The sequence below is a fragment of the Pinus tabuliformis genome, chromosome J (assembly GCF_031772625.1).
Source record: "Pinus tabuliformis cultivar Carrire ecotype Pingquan chromosome J, CPIR1, whole genome shotgun sequence".
Classification (NCBI taxonomy): Eukaryota; Viridiplantae; Streptophyta; class Pinopsida; order Pinales; family Pinaceae; genus Pinus; species Pinus tabuliformis.
The window spans coordinates 1136684142-1136700577 of record NC_142295.1 but is presented as its reverse complement, the minus strand read 5'-3'; the positions used below and the strand labels follow the sequence as shown (position 1 = coordinate 1136700577).

General features: G+C 38.4%; 1 protein-coding gene across 1 annotated transcript in view; it reads right to left on the bottom strand.

The window, feature by feature from the left end:
* GALK (Mevalonate/galactokinase family protein) overlaps positions 1-16436 on the bottom strand; it is a 359582-nt gene that overhangs the window by 128866 nt on the left and 214280 nt on the right. The window contains exon 10 of the mRNA XM_089379121.1: positions 2045-2115. Within this exon, the coding sequence (XP_089235247.1) occupies positions 2045-2115 (71 nt within the window). The remainder of the gene's footprint in view (positions 1-2044; positions 2116-16436) is intronic.

Here is a 16436-nt window from a genome sequence, read left to right as displayed (position 1 = left end):
TGTCGATCGTTTAATGTTCTATCTGCACTTTACTTTATGTACATGTGATTGCTAATCGGTGGAATATAATAAGAAAAAGAAGTAAACTGTTATTAGCATAGAACATACCATAACTTAACACCTATCCTCTATTGTATTAACACATTACAACGTTGAATAAGAATAAATCAATATAATTGAATAAGAATCAATCAATACAATTGAATAAGAATCAATGAATACAATTCTCCCCTCTATTCCATTTTAGGTTATCTACCTCCCTTTGTGTGCATCTCTCACAACACAAGTATCAAATTATCAATGACTCAAAGTTTATTGAGTGTTACCGCTAACAATATTGTGACATGTATTAGGCATTAGTTGGAAGTAGATGGTGCCAACACAAGTATTAATGATTCAAATTTTCTTGAGTGTTACCATTAACAATATTCTGACATGGGTTAGGAATTACGCAAGGGATGTGGAAGTAGATGGTTCCAAGACAACTAAAAACTATACAAATTTTATCGAGTGCTACTATTAACAACATTGTTGACATGGAATAGGCATTAGACAAAGCATGTTGGAAGTAGAAGGTTGATTTCCAGTTATGTATTTAATCTATGTGGTCAATTACTAGTGAAAGTTAAAAGCCAATTGACTATGGCATTGTCAAGCATCACAATGAAGTACATGGTACCAACCCAACAATGTAAGGATGCAGTTCAGCTTCAACAACCATGCAATGACATAAAAATGCATGGAAAAGCCCATGATAGTGCATTGTATTAGTCAAAGTGAAATGGCATTAGCAAACATCCTTCCTTATCATGCCAAGGTACAAAACCTAGACAAACAGCATCATATCATCAAGGAGTGAAATGATAAAGAGCCCGGGAATAATGTTTAGAGTTCGAGAAAATGTTGCTGCTTAAATGTGAGATCGAATGATTCACTCACAAAGTCAATGAGTCATAATATGTATGAATGGTGAAGAGTCTATGGGAATTTACAAATGTAAAGGTTGAATGATTGTTGATCAATTTAGTCAATAAAAGAAGACTCAAAAACTGTAACGTGTGGCAACCTCTTAAGTCATCCTTAGATAAGTTGGCATGGATCGCCATTTGTTGATACATATTCTCAAGACATTGGTCAAAGATTTCTTATGAGAATGGAATTTTAGTGGTAGTAGATATGATCAACCAACGAAACCTACCAATGGACCAACAAATTGTGACCAAAGCCATCCAAGCAACTGATCTATCAACGAAGTCATAGTAGTAGTAATATAGATGACCAACTAATGAAATCCACCAATGAAGCAACAAAGTGTGACAAAATCATAGAAGAAAACCCATATATCAATGAAATTACAGTAGTAGTAATAGATATGATCAACCAATGAAACCCACCAACGGAACAAAAAAACTGTGGCCAAAGCCATAGAAGTCAATGGAATAGCAATAGTAATAAATATGACCAACCAATGAAACCCATCAATAGAACAATAAAGTGCGGCCAAAGAAACAAACACAGACCCATATCTAAATATTACAGGCTACCAACCATTTTCCATGCAGCCGTGTAAGAGTTAACATCAATTCTTATATCGAATTTATCCCTAGTTAAGCAGGCAATGAATTACTAAAAAGAATTTTACCTGCATTCCAACATTACTCACTAAAGGTCCTACTGCACCAGTATAAACATGCATTACAAAATACCTAAATGGAACAAATCTGTGTGAATTAGCATTCAGTACATAAACCTCCTAAATTCTAATTAGGCATAGTCCCCAGCAATAAATAATAACTGCACGCCATTTTAAAATACCACGAAAATGATAATAACACTGACCTCTTTGGACACTTTGTCTGAAACTCCATAAACAAACGACAAAACCTTTTAGATAATTTAGGATGTTTGTTCCCTAAAGATACAATTGTTCCTAGTTTCTTATTACTCTGTGATTACATACACTAAATTTTCTTCTAAAAATCTCAGGTGGGAAATGAACAAAAAGTAAAAGAAAACATGAACCTGTTTTGGTCACAATACACACCTTAGATTTGACATCACAGTTTCCCGAAATAAATGAACCCGTTTTGCTTCTGAGTAAACGTGAGATGCCCTCTGCACAATAAAGTGCACTCAACTTAGAAGCAAGCAAGCAGACCAATTACATCTACTTATAAAGAATTCAAACTGGAGATCGCAAACCAACAGATATCACACTCAACAAACTATCAAAATGGTATCAAAATAATAAAAAGTAAATCAACGTCAGAGAGTTGGATGTGCTTCACAATTAGAATTTAGGATCATTTTATGTCAATAATTTTATGGTTGGGCACAAAACTAGAGATCATAATAAGCAGAGTTTATTAAAGGGAAGCATCTTGGAAAAAATTCAAGTTAATAATGAAGATATATAATCAAACTGATATATAAATAAAACTGTTCAGGAATAACTTTGATGCCTGATAAATAACAGAGCCTGTACAACCCAGATAAACCATCACAGCCTAGTTTATAATTATGCATTCATGCAGCCTCAGAAGAATAAACTTGAGCTATATCAAAAATTCATTATCACAAAACTTAATGGTGTTTTACATCTCTTGATCAATAAGCATGAATGCCAAACTAAACCAGATTGACTTTCACCTCAAAATATGCGGCTTTGTTTTGGTACCAAATCATACTTGCAAGTTGCAAGCCAAAGTCCACTTGGCATCCCATTACCAGAAACCTGAGAAGAAAACTCGTTTTTGTCCCATACCCATTCCCATATGGGCACTACATTACTGTCGATATGGAGCACAAAACAGCAATATGAAAATTTCTCACACAAAAAAAAAACAAAAAAATTATAGCAAATATGAAAATTTGTTGGAATTTCCACACATGTACAATGTATGTGCACAAGTCAAGCTGCTGGAGAGTGACCATGTTTGACCAAGTCTTCTAGTAATCCGTAAACTGCCATGGATATTCCACTGGACAGTTCGTCACAATAGATCTGATAAAATTATACTTAAATCCAATATGATCTGTAAACTTCCATGGATATTCTGCTAGACAGTTATCACAATAGATCTGATAAAATTATGCTTAAATCTAAAATCTACACTATAAGGGATAATTTCTCCTTAAATTTTTGGATTCATTATTTACTGCTAAGTCACCTGACACGGGGATTCGGGATTCATAGGATTCGGGATTCATGTTGTCGGATTTGGACACGTTGACCCCCCGAAACAGGACACGTAGGATTCGTTATATATTATTTTATTAAAAAAAAAAAATTATATATATATATATATATATATATTAAAAATTAGATATTTCTTACACAAATTTTAATTAATGATACAAATTTATTGATTTCAAACATAGATCTTCATCTATAGCTATTAGCATGCATAGTACACACAAAATTCAAATACATGTCAGTGGTACTGGTCACATAAATCATGACTCATAATTCATAACTGAAAGACAACTTACAACTACAAGATAGTAAGATAAACACACTGACAACTGTAGTTTTCTCATTAAGTCATCAAATCAAAATGTGTTACATAGGTAGTGCTGGTGCAATGCCAATGGCAAATAGAAATAGAAAATATAAAACAACTACACGTATACAAGCCTCAAGGCATCAATCATCATCAGAATCAGCATCAATGTCCTGATCATCATGGTCCCCACTGCTCTCCCTTGCATCCTCCTCCTCCCCTGTATCCATAGTCGCCTCTGCATCTGCTGGTGTGGAGGATGACCCCTCTAAGTCATCAAATCTAACAGGCTCTAGCACTAGATAATTGAGATCCATGTTGGCCAATGCCAACTCAACATTGGTGTCCAGACCCATATCATCAGGAACAATGTTACTTGGGAGCAGGAGCGAAAGCGAGGAGCGGGAGCGAAAACGGGAGCGGGAGCGACATTTCTAGAAGATCCTGGTTTGGTGCTCTTGATTAAATACGAGTTCCATACCCTAATACATGACAAAATTCAATGGAAACATTGCAATCCCCTAATCCTAAAATCCTGAAAAACTGATAAGTCTGTTGGATTTTGAATGAAATCTAAAATTCTACTTTCTCCATATGAAATCCAATGAGGCCGGAACCACTCTCAAACATCCTGAGTCATTTCATGGTAATGCTAAAAATTTAAGTAAAAGAATGAAAATGAATATTAATTACCATGAATAGCATATCAATACTAGGGCCTAGACTTGATCATGAAGCTGCCAAAATGCTTGCCAAATGAAAATATGCCTGGCTGTAATGACCAAATGTAGCCTTTTCATACCCGCGCAGGTCACTTTTTGAACCTAGCGAGTCCTAGAAAACAGGACACGATTCCCAAAAACGTGACACGCTGAGAAAATCGTGACACGCAGTCGGATTCGACGTGTCAAAAAAGGACACGACGTGTCATGGGTTTTGGACACAAGATATAACCTAGGAAACCCTTTCCAGAGAAGACCCAGCTGAAAGGTGAGGCTGCTCTACTCTTTTTCTCTGAATAGGAAATGGATGCAAGTACAAAGAAGTGAGACCTATGGTTCATGGGCTGCTACAATGCACAAATCCTCTCTATTTTCTCTCTCCCTATCCACTCTCAGCTACTATGCTCATCTATGGAACAAAATACTCTCCAATAGAACAGAACCCCCTTTCCTCCTAATGGCCTGGTTATAACACAACTACTAGTGGTTAGGTTTGACTCCTTCAACTCTTAACTAGAGTTACAATATTGACTCTTCTAGAGTTTTCTTCATCATGATCACATAGCTAGCTCATTTTCCATGAATAATGAGGAATGAAGTGGCATCCTCTTGAATCATGGTGGTCAAAATAGGAAGGTCAACTTCCGAGTGGCATAACTTTTGAAAGCGAACTCTAATTGAGGCAATATTATGTTATTGGAAAGGTCTATGTGTGTAGAATGGCACAATAAGGTGTGACGCTTAAGTGGCAAAGTTTACCCCCAAAAAATGATGTTTGATGCCTCAAACTACTCCTACTAGGTTCCAAACCCCATTTTGCCAAATTGGGTCCCAATGTTAAAAATGGTCCTACGAGTTGATTCCTCGACTTTTTCCACTCTAAAAGCATCGAGATGGATCACAAACAATATAATGATCAAATCCATATCACACCTCCCATTTTGGGAGGCTTTTGGTCCACAAAAGCTTCTACTGGATGAGGTGAGTAAATTTTCCCTCCACCTTCTCTCAGGTGTACCATTTAGCCCTACCTGAAAGTTGTCATTTCAACCCAATCTTCCAAAGGTCATCCTGCCCATGTCTTGTAGTTTTGAACTTCTTCTACATAATTGTATCTTCTATCAACTCTGCCCAAGCATTTGGTGCTAAATCCTCTACAGAAGGTAGGACTTGTTCATCTTCCTGATCTAGCATGGAAGGCTCATAAAGTTTCAGATTCTCTACATTCACCACTTAGTAAATGTGCATGTATTGGGGTATACTAAGTCTATAAGCATTATCTCCCACTTTTTTCCAATATCTAAAACGGACCATATCGCAAAGCCTTGATTTTCTTACCAAGACATTTAGTCTCTCCTTGTTCAACTATAAGCATCCTCTATCTCCCATCTTGAAGGACTTCTCTATTTTGTGTTAATCATGCTTGATCCTATATATTTCCTGTGACTTCTACAATCTCTCTTGTATTTGTAGATGGATCTGCCTGATCTTCTCAACAATTTTTTTTCACTTAAGACATCCCCTATAAGATCTTCACTCACTCCTCGCTAACCATATGCAATATCCAATGGTGAAGGTGGAAAATATACAAAACAAGTTTTAAATGGGAACTTACCAGTAGAAGTGTGGATTGATCTATTATAAGAGTGTTTTAGATATACGAAATTTTCATCCCAAGTCTTCAAATCATTCTTATTGTAACCCTTAAAAGTTGCACCAAAGTCTTGTTGACTACTTCTGTCTACCCATCTATCTAAGGATGGAATGATGTAGACCTCTTCAACTTTGTATCCATCTTCTCCCATAATGTAGTCCAAAATGTACTGAGAAATATTGTGTCCTTGTCTGAAATGATGCTCTTGGTATCCCAAAGTGCACTCAAGCTTGTCTAAAGAACAAGTTTGTTGCTTCTTGCCTGTTGATGATCTTTTTACAGGGCATCAGAACACACATTTTGTTGAACCTTTCAACTACCACAAACAAGTAGTCATGTCCCTTACTAGTTGTTGATAAACATCCCATAAAGTCCATGGAAATGTTTTACCAAGGATGAGTGGGTATAGGAAATGGATGATATAGACCCTTTTTCCTATTAGACGGCTTGTTGGTACAACAAAGCATGCATCCTCTTATGAACCTAAATCCTTGTTCTCGCATTTGGATTTGTTACCGCTCAAACTAGCAGGGGTCCTAAAAGGGGATCCATGAAGGGCTACCATTACGCTAAGGGCAACAATGAAGCGATAGCCCACTGTCACCTCGGCTAAGGTTCTCTACTCTTTACGGACTTTCACTGATGGGAAGAGACCATGATAAGGATCACGAAATGGATGGACCAATGATATGGCAAGTGGTGATCCTCGAAGCCTATTCACAAGCAAGGCTCAAATATGTGGCTTCCTTGTCTTGGAAGACAAGATGGAAGGCTCTCAAGGAAGGGTTTGGGGAGAAATTCAAGGGTTAGGTTTTGAGTATGTGTCTTATAAAGGAGATCCCTAAGCCCTAGAATTCTTGTGGAAACTTGAGTTCCAGGGGATGTTTGAAGAATTAACCTTGATAGTGCATGGATCACACAGGACCAAGTGGACCCAAAGTTAGGTTAAGGGAAAACAAGGGCAAGAATTTGTCTTCGAGCTAGGGCTTGTGATATCTCAAGATCCCACTGTCAGAATCTCATGAAATTTGGAGGGCTTCTTGAGGACACGCCAGCGCAGTTGTGGACCAAAAATCGAAGTATTTAGATGGCTAGATTGTGAGATAATTGATGCCCTAGGTGACCTAGAGGACTAAACGTAGAGAAGAGGAGAAGGGAGAAGGAAAATAGGTTTAAGGTGATCACCTTGTGGTGAACCAGTGCCTAATCGTTTGGGGAGATTTGGAGTCGAGTAATTATGACTATGGACATTGAATTTTCTATGTCACGGAGACCTAAAAGACAACTTCGCATAGCGTTAGGACAGCAACAAAAGCAACTTCAAGAACTTTATACTTTGTTTTGCAAGATTGATGACTTATCAAGATGAATTTCAATGAAGAAGCATCTCTAGGAACATTCATTCATAATACATGGCCCACACATGAAGCTTCACTATCTAGAAACCGAATTTCCACAACTTTGCATAAATGGATACAGTAAATTAGCCCTAGTATAGCGAAATCCCAGCAACAATGTATGTGACAAGAATAGAAAAGAAAATAGCATTAAATTGTACTTACATGTATTAATAGTATATCCAACCATCAAGAATTTGCCAATCAAGAAGCTCCAAGACAAGAGAAAATAATCCAAACATCAAAATTCATTCTATGCTCCAAAATTCATCCACCAAGAAGGGCAATGAAATTCTCAAGAGAGATACAAGTCCAATCCAAGTGATGATGAGAAATGAACTCTCATCATTTGTATTTATACACTCCTAATGAGTTTGATTTAACTATTTGAGCCTACATTAGCCCCTAAAATAAAAATAATGTGCAACTAACTAACTTTCAGTGACAAGCCCATCAAACTAGCTCATAAACAAAATAACAAGCCTCTCAAGAGGTCGAATGATCAATAATATATATCGTTGGGCTCTCTAAGAAGCCTGATGAACTCCATAGGTGCCATAATGATGAATAGGACTTCCAAAAGTGATGGACAAGGGGTTGGCCCCTTGTTCTCCACATAATAAACCTGTGGTGCTCCCCATGGGTATGAGGGCACATAAGTAACCTCACGGATCTCCAAGTAAGTCAAAGATGCCTGTAGATCATCTGTAAGGGCTCAGATGATGATGTAAGAATGAAAGAAGTGGCTTGCAGCAGAATTCGAAATGAAAGATCTTGGGCTAATGCACTATTATTTGGGACTAGAAGTCTGGCAGGGACCTGATGAGATCTACCTAGTTCAAGTGAAGTATGTGATTGAGATGTTGAAGTTTGACATGATGGATTGCAAACCAATGACAACCCCGATGATCACAAACTTGAAGAGACTAAGAAGTTCCGAATCTAGCCCAGTGGATCCTACCAGTTATAGACAATTGATTGGCTCACTAATGTACTTGGTGAATACTCATCCAAACATATGTTTTGCAATGAATATTCTCAGTTAGTTCCAAGTGGAGCCGAAGCATGATCATTGGATAGTAGGCAAGCACATACTGAGATATCTGCGAGGAACAATCCACTCCTACCTAAAATATGATAGGAGCTGTGCTGCAGGAAACGTAGGGCAAGGGGGTGTTTCCGTACGGAAACAGGTACAAAACGGTGAAACGCGTATGGTACGGCCCTGAAACACGTTTCAAGCCATATTGCCACGTTTCACGAAACTGAAACGTGGCCAGTACGGCCTGAAACGCGTTTCAGGGCCATACGACTCACGTTTCAGCTTTTTACTTGTGTTTTTTTTAATTTGTTTTCTAATTTATGTTTAGGTTATCCTAGTGACTTCTAGTTGCTTCTAGATGCTTGTCTAAAGTTATAAAAGTGAACTTTTGCCCTAGTGTTGATATGACATTCATGGTAATGTTAAAAATTTAAGTAAAAGGATGAAAATGAAAAATAAAGGAGAATATCACTTTTGATATTCTCCTTTATGTTTCATTTTCATCCTTTTACTTAAATTTTTAACATTACCATGAAATGACTCAGAATGTTTGAGAGTGGTTTCGCCCTCATTGGATTTCATATGGAAAAAGTAGAATTTTAGATCTCACTCAAAATCCAGTAGACTTATCTGTTTTTCAGGATTTCAGTATTGGGGGGATTGCAATGTTTCCATTGGATTTTATCATGTACTAGGGTATGGAACTTGTATTTAATCAAAAAAACCAAGCCCTCTATGCAAGGGAGACTCCCAATAATGAAGAGCATGTAGGGTACTAGGATATGAAACTTGTATTTAATCAAGAGCACTAAGGTCATTCGACTATGTAGGAGGAGACTCACAATCAAGCACGAGACAAGAAATTAGAAATTTCTCGTAGATGATTTTGGATCTTTCTATTTTCATTATGTGATCATTCATGAGTAAATGTGATGTAAATTTAGAGACTTATAGTTTATGCATTGATAATTGACAATTTTATCATAATGTAATAAATTAGAATGTATCATATATGCTTTATGATTGCACATATTTCTTAAATGTCCTATTATATATATATATATATATATATATATATTCGTGTTACCCTGTTTCCAAAATTTGGGGAGGTCGCGTTTCGTATCAGTTCCCATTTCGGAAACTCGTACCCGTTTCCTTGTTTCGTGCAACCTAGGATAGGAGGAATGATGTCCACTTGATTGGATATATATATTCCGACTGGGGGCGTGTGAAAATTCTATCACTGCAACAACTGATTTATTTTACCTACTTATTTCTCAATAAGTTATTTATGAAAACCCTTCACTAAACATTAAAATAGATTCTGCTTCAGATATCACACCATAATACAGAAACAAACACATGCACAAGAATCAACACATCAACACAAATATTTTGGACAATTGTCCTCGGAAGAACCCAATGTGGGAAAACCAATGCAGCAAAGGAGGATTTTATTATTCAGCAATTCTTCAGTACAACTGGGTGTCAAACTGGCTTACCCAACAGAGAAAAAAAAATTCTCCAACACTTCTCCCAGTCTCAGCATCAGGCTTGCTGGCCTCTACGCAGCTCCCAGACCATCTGCGCCAGCTCCTGCCTCTCTGCGTCAGCATTGGGCCTCTTTGTGTCACCCATGTAGGCCCTCCAGTGACTGCGCAGTCTACTGCCTCTGCGTCTGCCTGAGAGGCTCTATGCCTGCCTCTCCAACCTCTGCGCTAGTCTTCTGGTGTTGTTCCCGACTCTCTGTTCCGTACTCGCTGCCTTTAGCTGCTCTCCAGACCACTAGTTCGAATTTCTCAGCTAACCCTGCTCCAAAAATCGAACTGACTGGTCTCCCTCAGTGTGTTCTCAAACTGACCCTCAAGCCTCTTCTTATACTTTTCCTATTGGTCTTTCAACTGCCGAGATTAAATCTCTAATCATGGCTAAGATTAGATTTGGCTTGATCCATGACTTTTAGAACCTTCTAACCCAGTTTTATATTAACACCAATTAATATTTTATTTTCCTAAGTTTAGACTTAGGAACTCCATTAAAAATATTAATTATTTTAATATCTCCCAAACTGGTTAGAATCTGTCCAAACCATTTCTGGGTCTTGGAGATCTCATGTGCTTTAGCCTCTCCACCAATTTTCATGGCTAGAGCACATCCAATGCTACCCCAAATCAACAAGAGGCAGTGAGCAAGATGGAAGGTGCACTACAAGAGGATGTTTTAGTTTGAGATCCTCCATGATCTCATGGATGATCAGAAAGCAAGATAGGGTTGCTTTGAGTAGTGTTGAGGCTGAATATATTGCAGCCTATGAAGTGAGCACAAAAGTTGTGTGGTTGAGGAAGTTGTTGTGTAACTTATTTGAAGGACCAAGACCCTACAGTGATACATTGTGACAACACCAATTGCAAAAGATTGTCTAAAGACCCAGTGTTTCATGGAAAGACAAAGCATATAAACAGAAAAGAGAATCAAGATATTGAGATCTGATAATGGAGGAGAATATGCTTCAAAAGAACTTATAGCCTTCTATAAAGAGTCTAGGATTAAGAGGGAGTTGATAGTCGCATATAATCCCAAGCAAAATGGAGTTGCAAAATGAAAGAATCGATCCATTATAGAAAGTGTCAAAGCAATGCTACGTGATCAAGATTTGCCGAAATTCTTGTGCAGTGAAGCAACAAACACAGTTGTGCACATAAAAAATCGAAGTCCCCATAGGTCAATAGATAACTTGACTCCTAAAGAAATCTTCACTGGGAAGAAGCCAAGCGTAGATCATCTCTGAATTTTTGGTTGTCACGTTTATATCATATACCGAAGGACAAGAGAAAGAAGTTGGATCCATCAGGCATGAAGGGAACATTTGTTGGCCACAGTAATTCTTCAAAGGCCTAAAGGATCTACATAAAAGGAGGGCACCGAAAAGAAGTCAATCGAGATGTGATATTTGATGAAAGTATTGCATTCAGGAAATCAAAAGATCTCCCTATGGACTTTGATGATGAAGAACTTCTGATATTTGAAGAGGAAGTTGCTAGGCAGTAGGAAGAATCAAATCATGGAGATGAAGGTCCCAGTGAACCTATACAACCTGTGGTAATCCCCGAGACTAGAAAGAGACCTAACTCGTTGAAATCCACCCTATTAGATGCAGAGGGTCTAGGTGCAACTAAAGGCACATTTAGAGAAAGCAAGAAGCGCCAAAAGATATTAAGGGTACACGATATTTATGACAAAGTTAGTAGAAGCATAGCCATACATTTTTGAGGAAGTTGTCAATCATCAAGAATGGAAAGATGCTATGAACAAAGAATACCAATCAATAATGAAGAATGGGGTATGGGAGATCGTACCTACGCCTGAAGACAAGTTTGTGGTAACTTCCAAGTGGCTGTACATAATTCAACATGCGGCAAATGGAAGTATTGCCAAGTATAAAGCAAGATTTATGGCTAGGGGCTTCTCTCAACTAGAAGTCATCGATTATGAAGAAACATTTGCTCCAAAAACAAGGTATACAACTATTCGATCATTGGTCTCTTTGATAGCATCAATGGGATAGAATATACATCAAATGGATGTTAATACTGCATTTCTGAATGGCACAATTGATGAGGAAGTCGATATAGAACAATCCTTAGAATTTGAAGTCAAAGATAGAGAGGCATATGTTTGCAGGTTGAACAAGGCATTATATGGCCTTAAGCAGGCACAAAGGGCATGGTATGCAAGGATGGATGCATACATTCAAATATTGGGCTTCACAAAAAGTTTTGTTGATTTGAACCTTTATTTCAAGGTTGTAAATGGTGAGCCTGTAATCATTATTCTGTATGTGGATGATCTTCTCTTGACAGGTGTGGAAGGAAAAGTCGATATGAAAGATCTTTGGCTGATGCACTATAATTTGGGACTAGAAGTCTGGCAAGGACCTGATGAGATCTACCTAGGTCAAGGGAAGTATGTGATTGAGATGTTAAAGAAGTTTGACATGAAGGATTGCAAACCAATGACAACCTCGATGATCACAAACTTGATGGATTGCTCACTAATGTATTTGGTGAATACTCGTCCAGACATGTTCTGCAGTGAATATTCTCAGTAAGTTCCAAGTGGAGCCATAGCATGATCACTGGATAACAGCCAAGCACATACTGAGATATCTGCAAGGAACAATCCACTACTGCCTAAAATATGACAGGAGGAATGATGTCCACTTGATTGGATATACAGATTCTGACTGGGGAGGTAGTGAGCAAGATGGAAGGAGCACTACAAGAGGATGTTTTAGTTTGGGATCCTCCATGATCTCGTGGATGAGCAAAAAGTAAGATACGGTTGCTTTGAGTAGTACTAAGGTTGAATATATTGCACCCTGTGAAGTGGGCAGCGAAGTTGTCTAGTTGAGGAAGTTGTTGCCCGACTTATTCGAAGGACCATACACTGATACATTGTGATAACACCAGTTGTATAATATTGTTTGAAGACCCAATGTTTCATGGAAAGACAAAGCATATAAACAACAAGTATCACTACATTCAGAAGCTAATACAAAGATGGTGTGTTGCAACTACAGTATATCTCCACAAATGAGCAAGTAGCTGACATATTGACAAATCTCTTCCTAATAAGAAGCTTGTGTATTTTAGAGACAAGCTTGGTTTGGTTGATATATCCTCCCTGGTTGAGAGGGAGAGATAGGCACATCATTCATGTCTTCACTTGGGAAGACAGAATGGAGGATTGGGTAAGCATCTCGCATCTAATACTCTTTGTGGATGTTGTAGGGCATCCAAGATAATGGTAGTCGAGGACTGATATTCTTTGAGGACTAGCTATCCAAGATAAGAATAGTCCAAGGAACGACATACTCTGTGAACCCTCCAGTGGGGTATGTGCCTTGAGAGACAATGATGATGGTGTCTATCAATCAATTGTCTCACCAATATTGTGCTCTGATCTTGTGCAGAGAGAGTTGTTAGTCAAGGCCTTGCTATGTGACAATCTTGGTTGTTATGATGCTAAACAGATGGGTTACCAATCCAACTCTTCTTATGAGATCTCGTCAGATTGAGAATGTCCATGTACCAGTTATGAATACCTCCATAGTTAAGAGGGAGTGTTGAAAAATGTGTAGCTAGATTCGGTCTTCATAAATATGAAATGTACTTTTGATTCTTATATATTGTAAAATAAAATAAAATTATTATTATTATTTTTGGAGCATGGGTTTCATGCTCAAGGTCTTTTATTTTATAGGTCAAGCACCCATTGAGTGCTTATAGGGTTTGTCCTAGGTCAAGAAGTCAAAAGAGGCATTGTCATAAGTTGAAGACCCCATTGGGCACATTGTAATTTCTAAAGAAAATGAATTTTGTCATTTAAAGTGTCAAAATACCCTTCAAGGCCAAGTCGGTCTAGCTGCTAGGAAGTCGGCCTATTTTGAGGAGCCTCATCCACCTTTAGAAGCCTACCAAAAGGAAGGAACTTGACCTCCTTGGAAGACATTCATCAGTCACTCATCCAAGTGAAGAAGAAGAGCAAGAAAGGCAATGAAGAAGGAAGAGGATGAAGAAGACTTGTTTCTGAGATATTTCTCTCTCACACGTGCAAAGGAATGCTAGGGTTTCTGCTACTGGACTAGGGTTTTCTTCTGCAGGTTCGATCTTGAAGAAAGATGAGAACGAAGGTCAACAAAGGTCACATTAGATCATCCTCAAGAACCAGAAGAACGAGAACTCCAAGGGAAGGTATGAAGAAGCCTTGGGAGGCCAGAATAAGCTCACACGTGTGGCAGCAGCTGTTGTTGGGAGGTCTGAAAATTTCAGACCTACAGTAGAGGCCGAAATTCTGAAGCTGGGGGTCGAAGTTGTGTTGCTGGAAGAGATTTGACTGGGTTTGACTTGCACAAATGAAGCACATCATCCGGAAGGGTTGGACTTGGTCTTGGAGGGTATTGGTCTTTGTCTAGAGGTCTTGGAATTCGTCATTTGAAGAATCTATAAGAAGACAAGAGATTTGCGGGTTGTCCTCTCAAGTGGAGAGGTTTTGGCCATGGCTTGAAACATACATTTTGTGTTCTTGTGTACTATTGTTCTTGTTTTGGTAGTTGTTTGATCATGCGCAAACATAATAACAAGTGAAGAATCTAATAGATAAGAAAAAGTAAAAAGACATCACAAGCAATTAACAAGAAAGAGAAATCATCCGAACTATTGCCCTATAAATATTGTGAAAATTCTGACACTCGAAATCCCACTACAGCAACTGATAATATTTCTTCTATTTGTTAAATTAATTAAACAAACTATTTGCAGTTTCCTACGGCAAATATTTAAACATATACGTTGCAGCTTTCACAAAACAAATACTACGGAAAAATAAATGCTAGAAAAATAGAGAAATTCTAGCACACACATAAAAATATTGACACGGTTATTCTTGGACAATTGTCCCTGGATAAACCCAACTGAGGAAAATTGGTGCAACATACGAGGGTTTTTTAATTAATTCTTGAGCAGAAATTTAAGTACAAGAATTCAGACACCAGAACATAGGAAAATACTTAAGGAAATTTAGTGATAAATTTCTCACTCTCCAAAGCAACTCCCCCGAGATGAACCCTCTATCCATACGTTGGGTCTCTGCGTCACCCTCTACACAGTAACTATGTAGAGCTCTAGTGGACTGCATCTCCCCTCACGCGGTCTATTTCAGAACTCATTCTGCACTTCCTGGATCACTATTGATACCCTCTCTCTCCCCCCTGCAACTCACCCTCTGGCTCTATCTCCTCTATTGAACTTCAACCACTGAGAAAATCAATCTGCCTGGGAAACTGAGTAGCTGTTGGTGTGTATTCTATCGAGTTTCTTCTTATAATCTCTCGTTGAGACATCAACGGCCAAGATTAAAACATAATCGATGGCTAAGATTAACTAGAACTCGATCCATGTCTTTTTCTAGAAGATTCTCACCATGACTTAATTAATACCCTTTAATTAATCATATTCCCTAAGTTTAAACTTAAGAATCATTAAAAAATGATTAATTATTTTAATTAAGTCGTGTCTAGGTGGAATTTCCAGAAACGAGGTCTGGGTTTTGGAGAATATATTTATCCTAGCCTCTCCACCAAATTTCGTGGCTAGAACACATCTGATGCTACAAAAACTAACACTCCCTCTTAGCGAGGAAAGTGTTCTACTGTTGCAGCTCACTGAAGCAACACCATGTCTCTGCACCATCTCCTGTCACGCTGCTGATGTCTGGCTGCTGTTGCCCACCAACTACTACACAACCCTGATATACGTTGCATCTATGTTGCTACTGGCCCTGCTAAACTACTACCAACACTGCATCTGCACTGCAACTCCCTCTCATCTACTGCTGCTGCAACTGAGAATCCATTTGTTTCTTCTACTGAAACGGGTTCTCCACCATACTCATTTGTTCCCTGAACTTGATGAACTTAGCTCTCCCTAGAACTTTGGTGAGTATGTATGCTACCTGATCTCCTATGGGAACATACTACAGCTGGACTGCCCCATGTTGAACACAATCTCTGATGAAATGACATCTGATATCAATGTGTTTCAACCTATCATGAAATATTGGATTCTTAGAGATTTTTATGCAACTCTGATTATCACAGTAAACAATGGTCGCTCCCATCTTCTTTCTGAACAAACTCACGAGCAACTTCCTAAGCCATATAGCTTCGCACGTAGTTGTGTTGGCTGCCATATATTCAGCTTTTGCTAAGCTTAGTGCTACTAACTTTTGCTTCCTACTGCACCAAGAAACCATCCCTGATCCAACATTGAAGTAGTACTAGGAGGTACTTTTCCCGTTCACTAAACTACTTGCCCAATCTACATCTATGAATCCGCATAACCTGGCATCATCTCCGCGAGTATATTTCAACCCATATTCGATTGTTCCACGCACATATCTAAGAGTGTGTCTAGCTGCTGCCCAATGTACCCTTTTCTGTTCTACCATAAACTGACTAAGGGTATTGACAGCAAAACAAATGTCTGGCCTAGTGTTAACCAGATACATGAGCGACCCAATGAGCTGTTTGTACAAGGTGGGGTCGATTTCCTTGTCCCC